The sequence below is a fragment of the Pristis pectinata genome, chromosome 18, assembly GCF_009764475.1.
Source record: "Pristis pectinata isolate sPriPec2 chromosome 18, sPriPec2.1.pri, whole genome shotgun sequence".
In the NCBI taxonomy this organism is placed as follows: domain Eukaryota; kingdom Metazoa; phylum Chordata; class Chondrichthyes; order Rhinopristiformes; family Pristidae; genus Pristis; species Pristis pectinata.
The window spans coordinates 6,625,590-6,643,868 of NC_067422.1; the positions used below are offsets into that span (position 1 = coordinate 6,625,590).

At 48.0% G+C, this 18,279-nt stretch overlaps 2 protein-coding genes across 2 annotated transcripts in view; both read left to right on the plus strand.

The window, feature by feature from the left end:
• Positions 1-2,004, plus strand: part of p4hb (prolyl 4-hydroxylase, beta polypeptide) — a 37,990-nt gene extending 35,986 nt beyond the window's left edge. Inside the window, exon 11 of the mRNA XM_052032716.1 lies at positions 1,237-2,004. Coding sequence (XP_051888676.1) covers positions 1,237-1,329 — 93 coding nt within the window. The 3' untranslated portion in view covers positions 1,330-2,004. The remainder of the gene's footprint in view (positions 1-1,236) is intronic.
• Positions 2,005-9,633: 7,629 nt separating this feature from the next.
• On the plus strand, positions 9,634-14,116 carry LOC127579977 (protein phosphatase 1 regulatory subunit 27-like). Its single transcript, XM_052033088.1, has 3 exons — positions 9,634-9,867; positions 11,934-12,084; positions 13,349-14,116. Exons 1-3 carry the CDS (start codon positions 9,687-9,689, stop codon positions 13,470-13,472), a joined length of 456 nt encoding a protein of 151 aa, XP_051889048.1. The 5' UTR covers positions 9,634-9,686; the 3' UTR covers positions 13,473-14,116.
• Positions 14,117-18,279: the final 4,163 nt, after the last annotated feature.

Genomic DNA, 18,279 nt, shown 5'->3' on the forward strand with positions numbered 1-18,279 from the left:
AACAAAAGATCATGGCGATGCGCTCCCTCCATTTGTGTTGAAGTTCATAAGTGCCAGTTGACACCAGAAACCTTTCCTGATGCATTTGGAGTGTGACTCCCTTGCTCGTGAAGAGGAAGTGTATTAGCTGACCAGTGAATGTCTGGCAATAGCCTGATTATCAGGAGTGTGAACCTTGATGGGTTCTATCATGCAGCTTCATTGCTCTCTGCTGGTAGCCCCTTGTGTTACGCAAGTGGGGACAATGTCCCATTGGAACTTGAAAGCAATCCTTTCGTGCTGCAGATACACATACTACGTGTAAATAGTAACCTGTCTCTGGACCTCCATCCACTAGATGAACTGTGGGCAGTTCCAGTGTAACTGTTCAGGCTTAGAGGTGTTTAGATTGAGCCTTGTCCTTTGTGACTTGGGGTTTTGCCTTAACATAGAACAGTACAGCACAATATAGGCCCTTCAGCCCACAATGTTGGGCTGACCTTTAAACCTCGCCTAATACTATCTAACCCCTTCCTCCACATATCCCTCTGTTTTAAATTCCTCCATTTGCTTATCTAGTAATCTCTTGAATTTGACCAATGTACCTGCCTCCACCACCACCCCAGGCAGCACATTCCATGCCCCAACCACTCTCTAGGTAAAAAAAACCTTCCTCTAATATCTCCCTCGAACTTCCCACCCATTACTTTAAAGCCATGCCCTCTTGTATTGAGCATTGGTGCCTTGGGAAAGAGGTGTTGGCTGTCCACTCTATCTATTCCTCTCAATATTTTTTACACCTATCATGTCTCCTCTCATCCTTCTCTAAAGAGTAAAGCCCTAGCTCCCTTAGTCTCTCCTCATAATGCATGCTCTCTAAACCAAGCAGCATCCTGGTAAATCTCCTCTGCACCCTTTCCAATGCCTTCACATCCTTCCTATAATGAGGTGACCAGAACTGGACACAATACTCCAAGTGTGGTCTAACATTGTCAGGAAGTGGCTGGGAAAGCTGAGTTTCACAGGAGTATTTTCAGTAAGTTAGCTTTGGCGGCTAGGAATGCCGCTCGTCATTTGGTGCTGTCCTGTTTTAGCAAGTGATGTCTGCGGATGCCTTTCCCATTCCAGAATACTTCTAGTGTTGGTGGGTGTTTCCTGGAAAGAGGGGTGGGGTGGTGAGGAAGAGGCTGATGTAATGCTGTGAACAGCTTGTGGTCTGGAAGCTGCCATCATCTCACACCACCACCTGTTTGACAGGACCTTGAGGACCTTGAGGATGAGGAAGGAGAGGATGAAGACACAGATGAAGAGACAGATGATGAAGCTGATCATCTTAAAGATGAATTATAAAGAATTGCAACCAAAAACACTACAGCTTTTTGTACAATTCAAAATGCAGTAAACATGAAATATTTGACATCAAGTCTGAGTTGATAAAACCAGGGAATATACAACCAATTGTCGGTGCACATTGTGCAGTTGTCATCAATTTGTTAATTTATTAGGGATCATCATCCTTAATTGTTCAAGCCACAAACTGATATCTATATTTGGGACTTTTTTGTTTCCTGTTACTGATTCATGTAATGTACTTTTGTACAGATTTTTAACTTGTTTGTATTAACATTGTCTTTGCCTGGTGATGGATGGTTTTCCTGCACTTGTCTGAGTGCCTAAATAGAGGTGAGTGAACTAGAGGCCACTGCTTTTGGGGGGGAGGGGGGGGTGAAATTTGGGGAGGGGGACCTTTGGAATTGTTCAAAAGTAAAAGGAAGAGGCATCTAGTTTTACAACTCAGGGACTCTTCTGTTTGTGTTTTTTTTAAATCTGGACCCAAGATTAGCTTTTGTTTTGTTTTGAAGTGGGTGGGGAGGTAGGGATCACCACACAACAGATGGAGCATTGGGGTGAGGGCTTCACCAATGAGTTGTGCAATTCTTCAAGCATTCCAACGTGCTTAAACTGAGGCAAAGATTTGGTGGCCAGGATGAAATTAAAGAAAGATTAAACTTTTCCATTCTGAGACTTCTGTTTGCATTTTGTTGAGCTGGTTTCTCTGCGCCCTTGAGGGTATTTACGGTTGTGGAACCCATGCTGTGTGTGAGGCTAGTGCCTAAATGGTGTCCTGACTGGGTGGTGGCCCTGGAGTCCGGCTTTCCCCAGTCCAATGGTTCGAATGGAGCTGCATTAATTGAAGGTCTGAGTTTTGCATCTGATAGTGATCTCAATTTGATCTGTTCCTGTCCTAATCTGCACATGTGGCCTGTGGAGTTTGAAATATCAACAGCAGCTGATATTAACTCCACTCACCTCCACAAGGGTAATTTTCAGTAAAGGCAAATAACAGGCCATGTCTTGGATGTGGGAGGGAATGAGTGGGTGGGGAAAGACCTACAGAACATGCGAACTCGTACACTCTGCCACAGTGCGTCACTGCTGAAAGTGAAATGTACAAACCTGAAATCTACAGATTTTGCTTTTCACTATGCAGGCTGTCTGTGTAACAAGGTGACTCAGTTTGTCAATACTTGATTTTTGTCCATGAGTTGGAAAATACACAAATCCCCTGATACCATAACACTGCCACAGCATTATATTGAATGGCATCGAAAGCACAAGACTGAAACCACAATTACTAAAAGTGGAGAGTGAAGCAAACTCATTCTGCTGTTCAAAGGCACAAATGTATGTATGTCAGACCTTTGAATTTAATAATATGGGAGCTCATTCAGGTGTAGTTGGGTGTTTGTAACCACATCCCCAGCTGGCATTCCTTGGAATAACTGCTTTGGTAAGCCGCTTTCTGCACTTTGTAACCACCTGAAGTTGCTACTGCAGATGCTGGAGGTTGGGGCACTGGGCACAAACCTATCACAGGGTCTGAGTAGCCTTGTGCTCCCATGAAGCTGATGGGATTGGCCAGAATCCCTCCAGGACTCACTGCTGTGCATGAGGATGTAATGGTCTCTGCTGCACAGTGGGGCCTGTGAGGGTTTGGGAGAAGGGTTGAAGTGGATCTGAGCCACTATTTTCAGTATACACCTGCCTATAGTTCCCAGAAGGCTCTCTGAAGTTGTACCCTGTCCAGTCCATGTGGTGGACACCTGATACCAGCTGTTGGCTGGAGTCCACTACTGTGGACTTGATGTTCTAATCTGCTGTCAACAGTTTCTCCTCCAGCTGATGTTTCTACTTCATTTTTCCTTTGACGCGGGTCATTCAGCCTGTCTGATCTCTGCTGGCTCTAAGCAATCCCACCATTCCTGTTCCCCTAATTTCCCTGTAACCAGTTGCCTGTCAATTAATACCCCTGCTTGTTCCTGTAAACATCTACACTACAGGTAATTTATAACCGGTTAGTCTAGTTAACTGCAGGTCTCTGGAGTTTGGGAGGAAACGAGCATTTGTGGGAGACCCACGCTGTCAAAGATCACCCGCACCCTCCACACAGCGCTGGAGGTTAGAATCATCGCAGTGAGGTAACAGCACTGCCTACAGAATCGTTGAGCAAGCTGCTTTACTACTTATGTCTGATCAACTACGGAGTTCCAGATGAATTACTGGGTGCCCAGAATTTCCTTGCTGTATTACTGCTGAAATCATTGTCACCTATTAGCCCATCGAGTTTGGACTATTTTTGAAGCATCATCACTCCTGGTACCTGCTCAGTGTTATTTTCAATGGGAGCCTTTAAATCTCATCTGCTATGCGGGACCCATCCACCAAATCTTCTGGTCCATCTCACAATTCACTGTTTAGTCAGCTGTACGTCTGAGAATTGTGCCTTGTACAGCTGTTAACATTGAAATTGGCCTTGATACTGGAACCTCTGCTGCAGACTTCTGTCCGATTAAAAACCACCGTCCACTGTAGGTTTCCTGGCAGTTTTCTATCGCTGCTCCTGACCCTTTTTACCGCACGATCTTCCATCTTAATGACATGCCTATTATACAGCACCTTTTGAAATTTCATGTGCACCACATCAGCTTCGGTTCCTGCCCTGAAAAGATCTCTGAAGTTAAATGTGGTTTGCCTTCCGCACTTGTCCAGCTGGCTGCTAACTCCGCCCCTGGTTCTTGTCTCTGATCTCCCCACAGCTGAAGTTGAGGCTGGGTTCATCCGTTGCCATTTTTGAACGAAGATGTAACATTTGCAATTCTGCAGCCATCAGCCACCGCTTCTGCCCCTGCAGATCTCTGAGAGGGTCTGCAATTCCTGTCTACTCCCACCAACCAAGGAAGCATCCAGTCTGGACCAACTGTGTGATCACTGCCAGTCTTCCCTGTACCGCCATCGCCCACTACTTCAACCACCTTTGAGAACCTAGAACACCACAGTACAGGCCCTTCGGCCCACAATGTTGTGCAGACGTTTCATCCTGCTCTAAGATCTATCTAACCCCTCCCTCCCACATAGCCCCCTATTTTTCTATCATTCATCATTAAACACGAGCAGCATCCCCTTGGAAATCGATGTAAAGTGCTTATTTAACCCCTTGGCCTCCATAAGTAGATCTTGCCCCCTTTGAATCTCCAAGAAGCTGAGGAGGTGGAGACAGAAGATTTCGAAACTGACATCCTAGGGATGAATTATGGAGAAATTCAACTAAGCACAACACGCTATGCTTTTTGTCAAATTCAAGAATGCAGTAAGATGTGAAGTATCTGGGCATGAGCGAATATCTCGTCGTGCAGCTGTCGTCAACGTGTTAATTTGTTAGGGATCATCATCCTTCGTTGCTGACGCCACAAACTGATTTCGAGACCTGGGACTTTGTGTCCTGTGCTTCCGTGCCAGGACTTGTAACTTGTTTGTGTTAACATTACGTGTTTACCTGCTGATGGATGGCTTTTCTGGCACTTCTGTCTGAAATGAACAAAGCGGGAGGAGATATTTGGTGGCCCCACTTCTCTAACGGTTTACATGTATATCGAATATTTTTAAATTCCCTTTTATATTTCTCTCTCTCTCTCTCCCTCTCCCTCTCTCCCTCTCTCTCTCTCTCTCTCTCTCTCTCTCTCTGCTCCTCCCTTGTTTACTCGCCCTATGACCAGTCTGATTCCCACTCGTTCTTTCAACGCTGACATCCGTCACCTGCCCTTTTACTTTCTGGTCTATTTTATTTTTGGTTTTGGTTGTCCAGGAAGGTTTGAATGGCTTGAATATTTCTACCTCTCTCCGCATGGGGTTCAGTAACGTCCCATCAAACATATTCCTCGACACTGTACGCCTTTGCCACAACTGCCAGCGGGTACTTATTCCCATCAGTGCAGGATAAAATGAATTATTGGAATTGTCAAAACGATATTACAACCAAATAACATTAATTTCAAACCAAACGTTGTGAAATGACTGCTTCCAACTGCGACGTCCAGGTTGTTATCCCCAGGATGTTGCAGAGACCTGGAATCAAATCTGTCAACGGTAGTCTTGGTATTGGAATTGGTTTATTATTGTCACTTGTACCGAGGTACAGTGAAAAACATGTTTTGCATACAGATCAATTCATTACACACTGCATTGAGGTAGTACAGGGTAAAAACAATAACAGAATACAGAGTAAAGTGTCACAGCTACAGGGGAAGTGCATTGCAGGTAGACAATAAGGTGCAAGGTCAAACAAGGTAGATTGTGAGGTCAAGAGTCCATCTCATTGTATAAGGGAACCGTTCAATAGTTTTATCACCGTGGGATCGAAGCTGTCCTTGAGCCTGGTGTTATGTGCCCTCAGGCCGTGTGATCCCTCACCACCCCCTGTGCTCCGAGTAGCAACACATTTGCTCTTCTCCGTAACCGGGTGAGGTAAATCCCCACTGCTGTCAACATGTCCCTCGGAGCACATGAGCCACGGCCGCGGGGAACACACATCGCTTAAAGTTAACCTTGTGCGTAACCGGAAAGAAATCTCCTGGTGTCGCAACACAGAAGTGGCTCTTTGCTCATGAGTCTCCCACCTGTCACCTAACCCTATCAACGCAAACTATTTCCCCCGTGTTTACCCACCTCTCTCTGTCTGTGATGCGGCGCTGAGTTCCACATTCTAACCGCGCGGAGAGGACGCCTGTCCTGTTATCCCAGTCTGACTTATTGACTTTTATTTATGGTCTTGGCCGCCTTCAAAAGTCTACATTTCCCCTCTCAGACTCCAGCTATAACCTCTCGCTTCTGGGATTGATCGAGCAACTTCCTGCACCTTATTTGATTATTTCTGTTGCAGTGTTGGAACCGGAATATTTCACCGTCCCTCCCAGTATCCTGTGGAACATCAACATAACTTCCGAGTCCCACCCCACCGGCGATGTGCCGCCGTGCTGTGCCCAGCTGATGTCCTTGTCTGTTGCTGCTATTGGTGATGCAGAGCTCCCTCCCCGTGTCCCGCCGCCCCTCCACCACAAACCAGTGGGTGACCCCCGAGTTTTACAGCAGGGAAACAGTCCCATCTCGGGGGGGAGGGGTCACCCACTTTCTGGGAAATTAATGGGTGGAGGGGTGGAAACTCGGGGCTCACCCACTTTACATGCCGACCCGAGCCAATCCCATTGGCCCAAATCCCTCTAAACCTTTCCTATCCCTGTACCTGTCCAAGTGTCCTTCTAACGCTCTAATTGTACCCGCCTCCACCACCTCCTCTGGCAGCTCCTTCCGCCCTCTTGTGTGGAAAGAGTTGCCCCTCAGGTCCCCATTAAACCTTTCCCCTCTCGCCGTCAACCTTCCCCGTTCCCGTCAGTTACAGGAAACTTGTTCAGGGTCACTCAGAGGGGGAGTTACAGAGAATGACTGCGCACAAACCAATTCGGTCCGTCCCATTTTCGTTAGTATCAGCTTTATTTTTAATTCCGGATCAATCTGTTAACTCTTTACCTTCCACAGCTATCAGTCCAGTAACTTTTTTTCCTTATACAATATAAACTTTATTCATGATAAAAGACAAACTATATACAATTACAAAACAGTGCAAACCTTTACATTCTTGTACAGATTATCCACTAGTGTTGCCTTTTTATATAGAAAACAGCGCTGATGCCACACGTGGCTCCCTGGAAACTACCCGGTCCCGTATTTACAATATTTAGGGGCTTTCTCGCCTGTCCCCACCCCTCCCTCTCCAGTGGCAGAAGAACCCTAAACTGTAGTCCTTCCCCACCGAGCCTTTGCACTGGGTGCGCCCAGCTTCAGTGCGTCCCTCAGCACGTACTCCTGCAGCCTGGAATGTGCCAGCCGGCAGCATTCCCCTACGGACATCTCGCAGTCCAGTGACTGCCCATGAACTCGCCCCGACTCCCGCGTCCTCGGCGTGCCCCCAAAATGTACCCACAGGCCTCCTGCCTCTGTACCGGGGTTTATGTCCCCCTTCTCGGCATCGGCGAGTCGTTAAATGGTCTCTGAGATGGAACGGGGAGAGGGGACATTCAAAGCTCAAAACCAGGACCCGGCAGATCATGGCAGCGGTGGTGCAGCGGATATCATCACCGGATTAGTAATAGAACATAGAGCACAAGAACAGGCCCTTCGGTCTGCAGTGTTGTGCTGAACTAATTAAACTAGTAATTAAATACCTAACTAAACTAATCCCTTCCGCCTACACAATATCCATCTCCCTCCATTCCCTGCACATTCATCTAAGAGCCTCTTAAATGATTCTATCGTATCTGCCTCTGCCACTACCCCTGGCAGCACATTCCAGGCACCCACCTCTCTCTGTGTAAAAAACCTGCCCCCTTTGCACCCTAAATGCACGCCCTCTGGTATTGGACATTTCGACCCCGGGAAAAAAGATACTGGTTGTCTATCTATGCCTCTCATAATCTTCTATCAGGTCTCCCCTGAGTCTAGATACCCAGGCTAATCTAGACACCCAGGGCTAATCTAGACATCCAGGGCTAATCCTGACACCCAGGGCTCATCTAGACACCCAGGGCTAATCCAGACACCCAGGGCTAATCCTGACACCCAGGGCTAATCCAGACACCCAGGGCTAATCCTGACACCCAGGGCTAATCCAGACACCCAGGGCTAATCCTGACACCCAGGGCTCATCTAGACACCCAGGGCTAATCTAGACACCCAGGGCTAATCTAGATACCCAGGGCTAAATCTCAGGGACCTGGTTCGAATCCCAGCACGGCAGATGGTGATACACTCAAATTCTGGAATTGGAATGAAAATCACCGCTGTAAAAACCACTCTGGCAGCGAAAGCATGGGTCACCTAGAGAGACATCACACACACACTCTCATTCTCTCCAGTTGTCCCTCTCTCTGTGAACCTGTCCAATTCCGGTGAACACGTTTCAACAGATTATCAGCTGATTAGAAAGGAATCGGGGATAATAACCATTGTGTGTGTCAGAAAACAACACGGATCCATGTAGGTGACACCAAAAAACGAGCGAGTATCCTGAACGAGTGAAGATTTGTGGACACAGTGACCTTTGGACGATCAGGAACAAACTTGTCTCAATCACCGTCTCTTGGTCAATCAATCTGGCCTCACGGGTATCACTTGCGCACCTTCTCAGGTGGCACTTGGATGGGATAAACAGCCCAAAGCCCAAAGCACGCCATTCGGCCCAACCAGTCTCTGCTAGCCATTATGCCTCATCTAAATCCATCAGCAAGACCCTCCCTCTCCTTCCCCCTCACACACTTTAAGGAGTGTTAAAGTGCGTCGGCATCATTCGCTTTTTCCACACTTGCAGTGAGTTCCACGTCCACAGGGGAGAGAAAGTTCACAATTCCCTCTTGGATTTGCTCTAACCGTGGCTTTCAGTACACGTGGGCAAAATCAGGGAACAAACTGAACTGTAAACGGGCACGGTTGCAACAACGTGAAACCAGACTGGGAACTTGCAACGTAAGGTCATCCCCGGGGTCTCGGTTGCGATAATCTAATGATGCCGCAGAACCTTGCGACATATCAGTCAACTCAAGGTCACCCAGCCAAGCCTAGCGGCGCGGCCAACGGTCCTGGAAGCAGCGAGGTCTAATGGAGAGACGAGAGCCTGCAGAAGTTGGGACGTGGAGAGACACGATCTGCTGGGGGAACTCAGCGGGTCGAGCAGCATCTGTGGGGGGGGGGGGGGGGGGGGAGAGAGAGAGAGAAGGAACTGTCGAAGTTTCGGGTCCTGATGCGGGGTTTCCATCCCATAAATCGATCACCCTTCTCTCCCGCCCCACCTCGCCCCCCCCCCCACACACACACACACAGATGCTGCTCAACCCGCTGAGTTCCCCCAGCACATAGTCCGTTGCTGAGTCCAACATTCTTGCCATGACTTGTTTGGACATCCAAGGAGGGGGTTGAATGAACGATTCCCTCCCCCCCCCCACCACTATCCTTAACCCCCTACCGTCTGCCCCTGATCAACCAGGAGAGATGCTGCCAAATCTTGGGCCACGCCTCGGGCTCGCTTGTACACGCTACATAAATGCAACTGGTGTCTCTTCAATCATTTCCTTTAATGGACCATTCTGTAATAAGCCCTTCCCTTCACCCCCCCCCCCCCCCGCCTCCTCTGCCCAGCGGCTGAGGTCGAGGAGTGAGGGGGTGGGACACACGGGAGCCGCCCCGCTCAGTGAGACAAGGTTCCCATAAATAGAGCGGACAGCGGTATATAGGGAAGTGTGTCCGAGCGCAGGACAGTTCTCGCCGCCGACCGGAGTGCCCCCAGTCTCCACGTTATCCTGCTTCAGCCCGACCCGTTCGCCATGAAGTATTATTCCACTCGGGCCAGGTACGCGGCGGCCCCCGCCAGCCTGAAGCCCAGCCGTGCCGTCCGCTTCCCCAACGACATTGTATTCCAGGATCACATTCGCCAGGGAGACCTGGAACAGGTCGGGCGCTTCATCAGAGCGAGCAAGGTCAAACTGGACACCATATACCCATCCGGTGAGTCTCTGATCCGGGGTGTGGGAGCACCCTCTGCCCTGGGGTGAGGGAGCACCCTCTGTCCCTTGAGGGAGGGGAGGGGTGAGTGAGCACCCTCTTGAGGGGGAGGGAGGTGGAGAAGCCTTTGGTTGGAGTGATCCTCCCTCCGCCGAGCTGGTGGGAGAGGGGCCCTGTTCGTGGGTGGGGTGGGTTTGGGGGGGGTGGGTGAAATTCCCTGGAGGGTCCCCCCTGTCCTTGTGGTGTGGGAGGTCCCCGGGGGAGATGGGGAACCCCTGTCTTTGTGTATGTTGGGGGGGGGGGATCAGGGTGAATGGGGGGGGGGGGGGTGGAGAGGCACCCCAGACTTGATACTAGAGGACATGCATTTAAGGTGGGGGGGGCAAAGTTTAAAATGGAATGTGCGGAGGAAGTTTTTAACACAGAGCGGTGGGTGCCTAGAACTGGCTGCAGGGAGTGGTGGTGGAGGCAGATACAATAGAGGCTTTTAGACGGGCAGGTGAACATGCAGGGGTGTAGCTCCTGTGCAGGCAGAAGGGATTTAGTTTAATTTGGCATCATGGTCAGCAAAGATATAATGGGCCGAAGGGCCTGTTCCTGTGCTGTACTGTTCTATGTTGAAGAGACCCCCTGTGTTTTGGGAGGGGATGGTGTGAAAGAGACCCCTTGCCCCGGTTGACTCCCTCTATCCTTCCTGCAGTGTTGGGGGTAGGGTGAGTGTTGGTGGGATTTGGAGAGAGTTCCAGTGGATGAAGACCCTCCTGTCCATCCGGAGGGACTGGTTGTGGGGAGATAGCCCCTGTCCCAGTTGGCGTAGTTGAGGAGGGTCTCCTGACCTGTGTGCGGAGACTCCTCACCCACCAGCAGGGCAGGGTTGGGACTCTGCTCTTTGCTAAAGGGGGTCGGGCAACTTTAAATCTAAATTATTTACCATCCCTGTAACGTGAGTTGGGAAGAAGAGCAATCTGCTGCTGCATTTGTAGAGCACCTTTACCCTCGCGGGATCGTTGTGGAACAACGTCTGACAGCCAGCTGCAGTAGGGGGTGAGGGGGAGGTGGATCCGAGGGGTAAACTTCCAGGAACAGGTTTCAAGGAGGGATCCCAGAAGGTGCTGCCCCCCGTGGAAGGGAAGGGGTGGAGTAGGTTCCAGGGGCAGGGAGAGGGGAACAGCTTTAAATGCACCTTCACCTGGGAGTCACTAATTGTACCAGAGCACTGTCACCTTTCTGCTGACCTTTATACCAGACCTCTGGTAGTAAATGTTCCTTCATGCATCTCCTTGCATTAACTTGGATCAGGGTACCTTACAGTAGAACTTCCTCAACTTCAATATCACGGAGTGACTTTGGCACTAAACCCTTCTGTGATAACCTCACGATTGATCCTGCCATGCTGATTGGTTCCATAGTTCAGTACAACACAGGGACAGACCCTTATTGAACGGTTCCCTTATGCAATGAGATGGACTATGACTTCACGATCTACCTTGTTGTGACCTTGCACCTTATTGCACTGCACTTTCTCTGTAGCTGGGACACTTTACTCCGTACTGTTATTGTTTTTACCTGTACTACCTCAATGCACTCTGTATTGACTCAATGTAACTGCACTATGTAATGAATTGACCTGTGCGATCGGTTTGTAAGACAAGTTTTTCACTGTGCCTCGGTACGTGACAATAATAAACCAATACCAGTATCTGTACCAAATTAAACTAATCCCACCTGCCTGCACACAGTCCATAGTCCTCCATCCTCTGTCTATGCATGTGCCTGTCCAAATACCCCTTAAATGTTGCCGTCGTAGCTGCCTCCACCACCTCCCCTGGCAGCATGTTCCAGGCACCCACCACCCTCTGTACAACAAAAACTTGCCTAGTAAATCTCCTTTAAACATTCCCCCCCCCCCCTCACCTTAAAGCCAGGTCCTCTCGTATTTGATATTTCCACCTGGAGGATAGGTCTCTGACTATCTAACTGGCTGATTCCCCAATCGGTGCCAAACTTGACCAGCTACAGATAAGATATTTATCTGAAAACAAAGATAATTTGGTTTGTTTTAATTCCAGGAATGGCAGCTCTTCATGAGGCCGTCCTCACGGGAAACCTGGACTGTGTGAAACTGCTGATCAAGTACGGAGCTGACATTCATCAAAGGGACGAGAATGGCTGGACAGCCCTCCACATGGCATGTAGTGACGGACACACTGAGATCGCAAAGTAAGGACGCACTTCACCCCGACGCTGGCAATTGAACGTCAACGTTTGAAGCAATATTTTTTTTAAAGATCTACTGTGGGAGCTTAAGTGTGGCTAGCTGTTAGTTGTTCATCCTTAACTGGCTCTTGAGAAGGTGGTGTTGCAGTCATATGAGGCATTCGACATGGAAACAGGCCCTTCAGCCCATCAAGTCCATGCCGACCATTGACCACCCATTTACACTAACCCTGAATTAATTCCATTTTATTCTCCCCACATTCCCATCAACTCTCCCCCAGACTCCACCTCCCGCTGACATACTGGAGGCATTTTACAGCAGCCAATTAACTTGCCAGACGGTGGGGTTTTTGGAATGTGGGAGGAAACCAGAGCACCCGGAGGAATCCCACGCAGTCACGGGGAGAATGTGCAAACTCCACACAGAGCACTGGTGGGGGGGGGGCAGTCAGGATTAAGCTTGGGGTGTTGGAGGTCTGAGGCAGCAGCCCTACTAGCTACACCACTGTGTTGCCCCAAACCTGGTGACGACACTCCCACAGAGCAGATGGGGAAAGAATTTCAGCATTTGGATCCAACATGAAGGAGTAGCGATGTACTTCCAAGCTGGGACAGAGTGCAACGAAGAGGGGAACCTGTCGGTGGTGGTGTTCCCAGGTTGCCTGCTGTCTAAGGTGAAAACGTACCCACGTACCTGCCGCCCTTGTCCATCTAGGTCATGGGCTTGGGAGATGCTGTCAGAGAAGGCCAGATATGTTCCTATCCATATCACTGCCTCGGTGCCTGTGATGCTGGGCTTGGTTCACTGGGTCACAGAGGGCAGTCTCTGTGATGGAACTTCAGGGTTGATTTGAGCACTAGATCTGGGCTGACTCTTCAGCGAATTACCGAGGCATTCCTGAAATTGTAATTTTTTTCAGATCTAACTTCACATTGAAGATCTATTGACCCTTGCCCTAGAATATCCCAGAGGATTATGTAAAGAAAAGCATTGGATTTTCCCTAGTGTTCCAGCCATTATTTGTTCCTCATCCAGCACCTAACCAAATTGGTCATCATCATAGTGCTATTCACAGGAGCTTAATGTGTATCAGTTGGTTTTCTGCATTACAGTAGTGACTTGGCTTCCCTTTGGGATGTCTCAAAGGTGCTTATATAAATTACATTCTCTCCAAGCCCTGGCTTTATTCGTATGGGTGCAGAAATGGTTATTTCCTTATTTAATTGTTCTTGCATCAGTGTTTCATTTTGCCTTTTGCCCTCCCAGGTACCTGCTGACTCAGGGAGCCCAGGTGGATGCGCTGAACGATGATGGGGAGCTGCCTGTCGACCTGATTGACCCTGAGGACGTCGAGCTGCAGGTGCTTTTCGGGCCCCGAGGGGCTGTTTGATGAGGTCCCTGAAATCATGCAACGTGATTCTTTGGCTGAGGTCCCGACCGGACCAAATCTTCAGCTGCGGATAGTAAACACCAAGTGTACTGTGATGGTGGAAGGGAAGGAGAACTTGGGCAAGGACCTGCGCTGCTCCCCTGAGCTTATTCCCTTGTGTTTTTTGGCTTCACCAATGCCGTTTCTTCAGTAATTTTACATGATTTTATCAAAAAGTTAATTTTAAAGAACATTTTCACAACAAGGATTATTGGTCAAAATTTCAGACTTCCTGCAATGGTGTTTAGGACTGACCACTGTGGCAGCTCATGGCTATATACTGACAAATAACCAGTCTTACATGCATTGGAGTCTTAACTTGTGGCAGTTCCATTGTAATTTGTATTACTTAAATAATCTCACTTATTCCAGTGTGAAGTTTTAATCTTTTTGGTGAAGAATGTTTACTGAATTTTAAATACAGTTTACCAAATATATTTGCTATTTTCTCCCAAGCCTTTCTACTTGCTTGTCCCTTCAACACACTCCTCAAAACCTTCCTCCTTATCCACACATTTGTCCCAAAAAAACCTTTCACCGCCAACCTCTGTCTGATTATTCTCCTGTAAAGCAACTTGGGATGCTTTACCAGATGTTGAAGTCATTGTTATGAATACTATTGTACGTACAGGACCATGCTTTGTATATTTATAAATGAATAAAGTTCTACATTTTGTTATGAAGAGTTGTAAAAGTTGACTTATTTTATCGGCTGTGTGCTTTCAATGCTGTTCCCAGATTGGGTGAAGCGTCAGTCAAGCCCACATTGCTGTAAATGACTGGGATTGATTACATGTGTATTTAACTATCCTCTAATCACTGTGTTCTGCTTTTATTGGGAGATGTTACAGTAGTTCCTGCCATTAGCTCTGTTCCCTCTGTGTTCTGTGTAAATTCTCCCAGACCATTAAATACTCTGATTTCTGATTAAATTGACATCATTTGCTGCAGAATCAACTGTTTCCTGTGAACCCAGGCATGTAGTCCAACCCATTGGATGGGATTGTGTTGGATACAATGAGATGGACTCTGACCTCACGATCTGCCTTGTTGTGACGTTGCACCTTGTTGCACTGCACTTTCTCTGTAGCTGTGACACTTTGTACTGTTATTGTTTTTACCTGTACTACCTCAATGCACTCTGTACTAACCCAATGTAACTGCACGGTGTAATGAATTGACCTGTACGATCGGTGTGCAAGACAAGTTTTTCACTGTATCTCGGTACAAGTGACAATAATAAACCGATACCAAAACCAATAGAGGCACCCTGCATTTAGCATCTTGCCTTGTATCTGACAGCTCAATGTCTGCTGAGAAGGGTGTTCCCTCATTGCCTGTACTTCTGTGTCCCTTTTATAATGAAAGGTGTGGTGATAAATCTCAGTTTTCCCTTTATTCATTTCTATACAGCCTGTGTACTGAACTCTGCTGGTTCTAAAGAAAGCAACCTCGAGTCTAGGCAATCTCCGCACAACTACATAGAACAGCACAGCACAGTACGGGCCCTTCAGCCCACAATGTTTTGCTGACCTGTATTAACCTACTCCATGATCAATCTAACCCTTCCCTTCTACACAGCCCATAACCCTCCATTTTTCTTACATCCATGTACCTATCTAAGAGGCTTTTAAATGTCTTCATTGTCCCTCCAATTCAGCAGCCTTGACAGGATCGCTGTAAATCCCCTCAGCACCCCCCCCCCCCTCATAGTTTGCCTGCATCCTGTTCCTGCTCCTTGCATTCTATATAGGTTCCACTTTGTCACTTACGTGGCCTCTTTTGACACAACTCCCTTCAAGCACGTACCACCAGACTCAAGGACGGCTTCTATCCCACTATTATCAGACTCTTGAATGGGCCTCTCATATGCTAAAGATGAATTCTCGATCTCCCAGTCTACCTCATTGTGGCCTGTACACTTTATTTGTTTACCTGCACTGTAACTACAACTCTATACTCAGCATTCTGTTTTCTGTTACTGTACTTATGTATGTTATGTAAGGCATGATCTATTTGGATGGCATGCAAAACGAAACAAAACAAAACATGATAATAATAGACCAATACCGAATGGTTGGACAGAACCCAGCCCCTCAATGCCCAATGGTGGCAGGACCTTAGTCTGTGGTCCTACTCCACAGACCCTTTGCATTGGCTGCACCAAGCATCAGTGGGTCCCTCAGCACGTCCTCCTGCACCCTGGAATGTGTCAGTCGGCAGCATTCCCTTACGGATTTCTCGTCGTACTGGAAGACCCTTAAGTTTCGGGCCAACCAAAGTGTGTCTTTCACTGAGCTGATGATCCTCCGGCAGTCACTGACAGGAAGGAAAGAGAAAAGCTTACATTTATATAACGCCTGTCACAACTCAGTCTGTTCAACCGCTGGAAACACCCCTGGCAGGGTTCCACAAATAGCAGTGTGCTAACGACCGCACAATCAGTTCTAATAACTCTGCTGATAGGAAGCAGCTGGATTTCTTCTGTATGTGGTGATGGTTTCACACTGGGGGGGCTTCAACTTAACATCCTGTTCAGAAGATAGCACCTTCCAAAGCCAAACACTCCACTGGTACTTTTCCCTTTAAGTCCTTTTTGTTTGGGATCTGGGCAAAACCAACATATATTGTCCACCCTTAACTGCCTAAAGAAGGTAGTGGTGAGCTGCCTTCTTGAACAGTTGCAGTCCTTCTGGTGAAAGTGTTCCCACTGTTAGACCCAGCACCAATGAAGGAAAACCAATACGTTTCTAAGGTAGGAAGAGCGTGAGACTTCAAGAGGAACCTGGAGGTGGTGGTGCTCTCCATTTGTCTGAAACCTCTGTCCTTCTAGGTGGTAGAGGTCACAGATTTGGGACGTGCCATTGGAGTAGCCAAAATCCTGGTGCATTTTGTAGGTGGGACGCATGCTATCACTTTGCCGTCAATTGGGAGCAGACTGCTTGTCCTGCAATTAATTGGGTTTTATCAGTCCTACCTTTTGTAAGCAGGACGTATCTGGGCAACTTTCCTCATTGTTGAGTCAGTGTTGTAATTGTACAGGGACAGCTTTTTGCTAGTGGCATGGTTTGCTCTGGAGTGCTACAGTTTGGATGTTTTCAGCTCCCATAAGCCCTGCTGTCCACCCTGGTCAGCACAGTTCCTCCGTGTGTGGAGTTAATCAACTGGTTCAAGACTGGCTTCTGTGAGAGTACAGATCTCCGGAGGAAGCCAGGATGGTCGGTCCACTTGTTTGAATGTGGACGCTTTTACTGACGACACCAAAATTGGTGGAGTCGGAGATAGTGAAGAAGGTCGAAAGAAGATACAGAAGGCTGTAGATCAGCTGGAAAGTTGGGCAGAGTGATGACAGTTGGAATTTAATCCAGACAAGTGTGAGGGAACACATTTTGGGATGTCAAATACTAACAGGACAAAGAGTAAATGGCAGCGACCTCGGGAGTTTTGGATGTATTGGTATTGGTTTATTATTGTCACTTGTACCGAGGTACAGTGAAAAACTTGTCTTGCATACCGTTCGTACAGGTCAATTCATTACACAGTGCATTGAGGTAGTACAGAGTGCATTGAGGTAGTACAGGGTAAAAACAATAACAGAATACAGAGTAAAGTGTCACAGCTACAGAGAAGTGCATTGCAGGTAGACAATAAGGTGCAAAGTCAAACAAGGTAGATTGTGAGGTCAAGAGTCCATCTCATTGTATAAAGGAACTGTTCAATAGTTTTATCACCGTGGGATAGAAGCTGTACAGAGGGACCTTGGGGTGCAAGTCCACAGCTCCCTGAAAACAGCAACACTGGTGAAGAAGGCATTTGGCATGCCCTCCTTCATAGGCTGTGGACTATAAGAGTTGGGACGTCACGTTGTGGCTGTACAAAACATTGGTCAGGCCACATTTGGAGTATTGTGTACAGTTCTGGTTGCCACACTGCAGAAAGGATGTGGTAGCAATAGAGAGAGTGCAGAAGAGATTCACTGAGCGTGCAGAGGAGATTGTCTGGAATGGAGGGCTGTAGTCATAAGGAGAGATTGGATAGGTTGGGTTTATTCCCACTGGAGCGTAGGAGGCTGAGGGGTGACCTTACAGAGGTTTATAAAATTATGAGGGGCATAGAGAAGGTAGACAGACAGAGTCTTTACTCTAGCATGGGAGAGTCTAAAACTAGAGGGCACAGGTTTAAGGTAAGAGGGGAGAAATTTAAAGGAGATTTAAGGGGCAAATTTTTTCAGAGGGGGTTGATATATGGAACAAGCTGGTAGGGGCAGAGACAATAACAACGTTTAAGAGACATTTGGACAGGTACTTGGATGGGATAAGAGTAGAGGGACATGGGCCTAATGCAGCCAAATGGGATGATGGTTGACAGGCATCATGTCCGGCATGGATGGGTTGGGCGGAAGGGCCTGTTTCTGTGCCCTACAGCTCTATGGACCTGGCTTACACGGGTTGTTCTCCAGGATTGTGTGCTCAGGTTTCTGTATCATTGACGCTACTGCACAGGAGACCATTCAGGCCATTATATCCTGAAAAGAGCTGCTGAGACTGATCCCACTTCTCAGTTTTCAATCCACGCCTCCCCCATGAGAAATGACAGCAGGAGCAGGCCACTCGGCCCCTCAAGCCTGCTCCGCCATTCAATAAGAACATGGCTGATCCAATCCTGGCCTCAGCTCCCCTTTCCCGCTCTCTCCCCTTACTTGACTTCCTTGAAATTCAAATATCTGTCAACCTCCACCTTGAATATAGCGTCCTAATGCCATAGAGTG

Bases quoted from the DNA above. Each gene is read 5' to 3' on its own strand.
- LOC127579977 (XM_052033088.1), top strand. From the start codon at position 9,687: ATGAAGTATTATTCCACTCGGGCCAGGTACGCGGCGGCCCCCGCCAGC. The intron at 9,868-11,933 runs GTGAGTCTCTGA...TTTTAATTCCAG, and splicing joins GGACACCATATACCCATCCG to GAATGGCAGCTCTTCATGAG. The intron at 12,085-13,348 runs GTAAGGACGCAC...TTGCCCTCCCAG, and splicing joins GGACACACTGAGATCGCAAA to GTACCTGCTGACTCAGGGAG.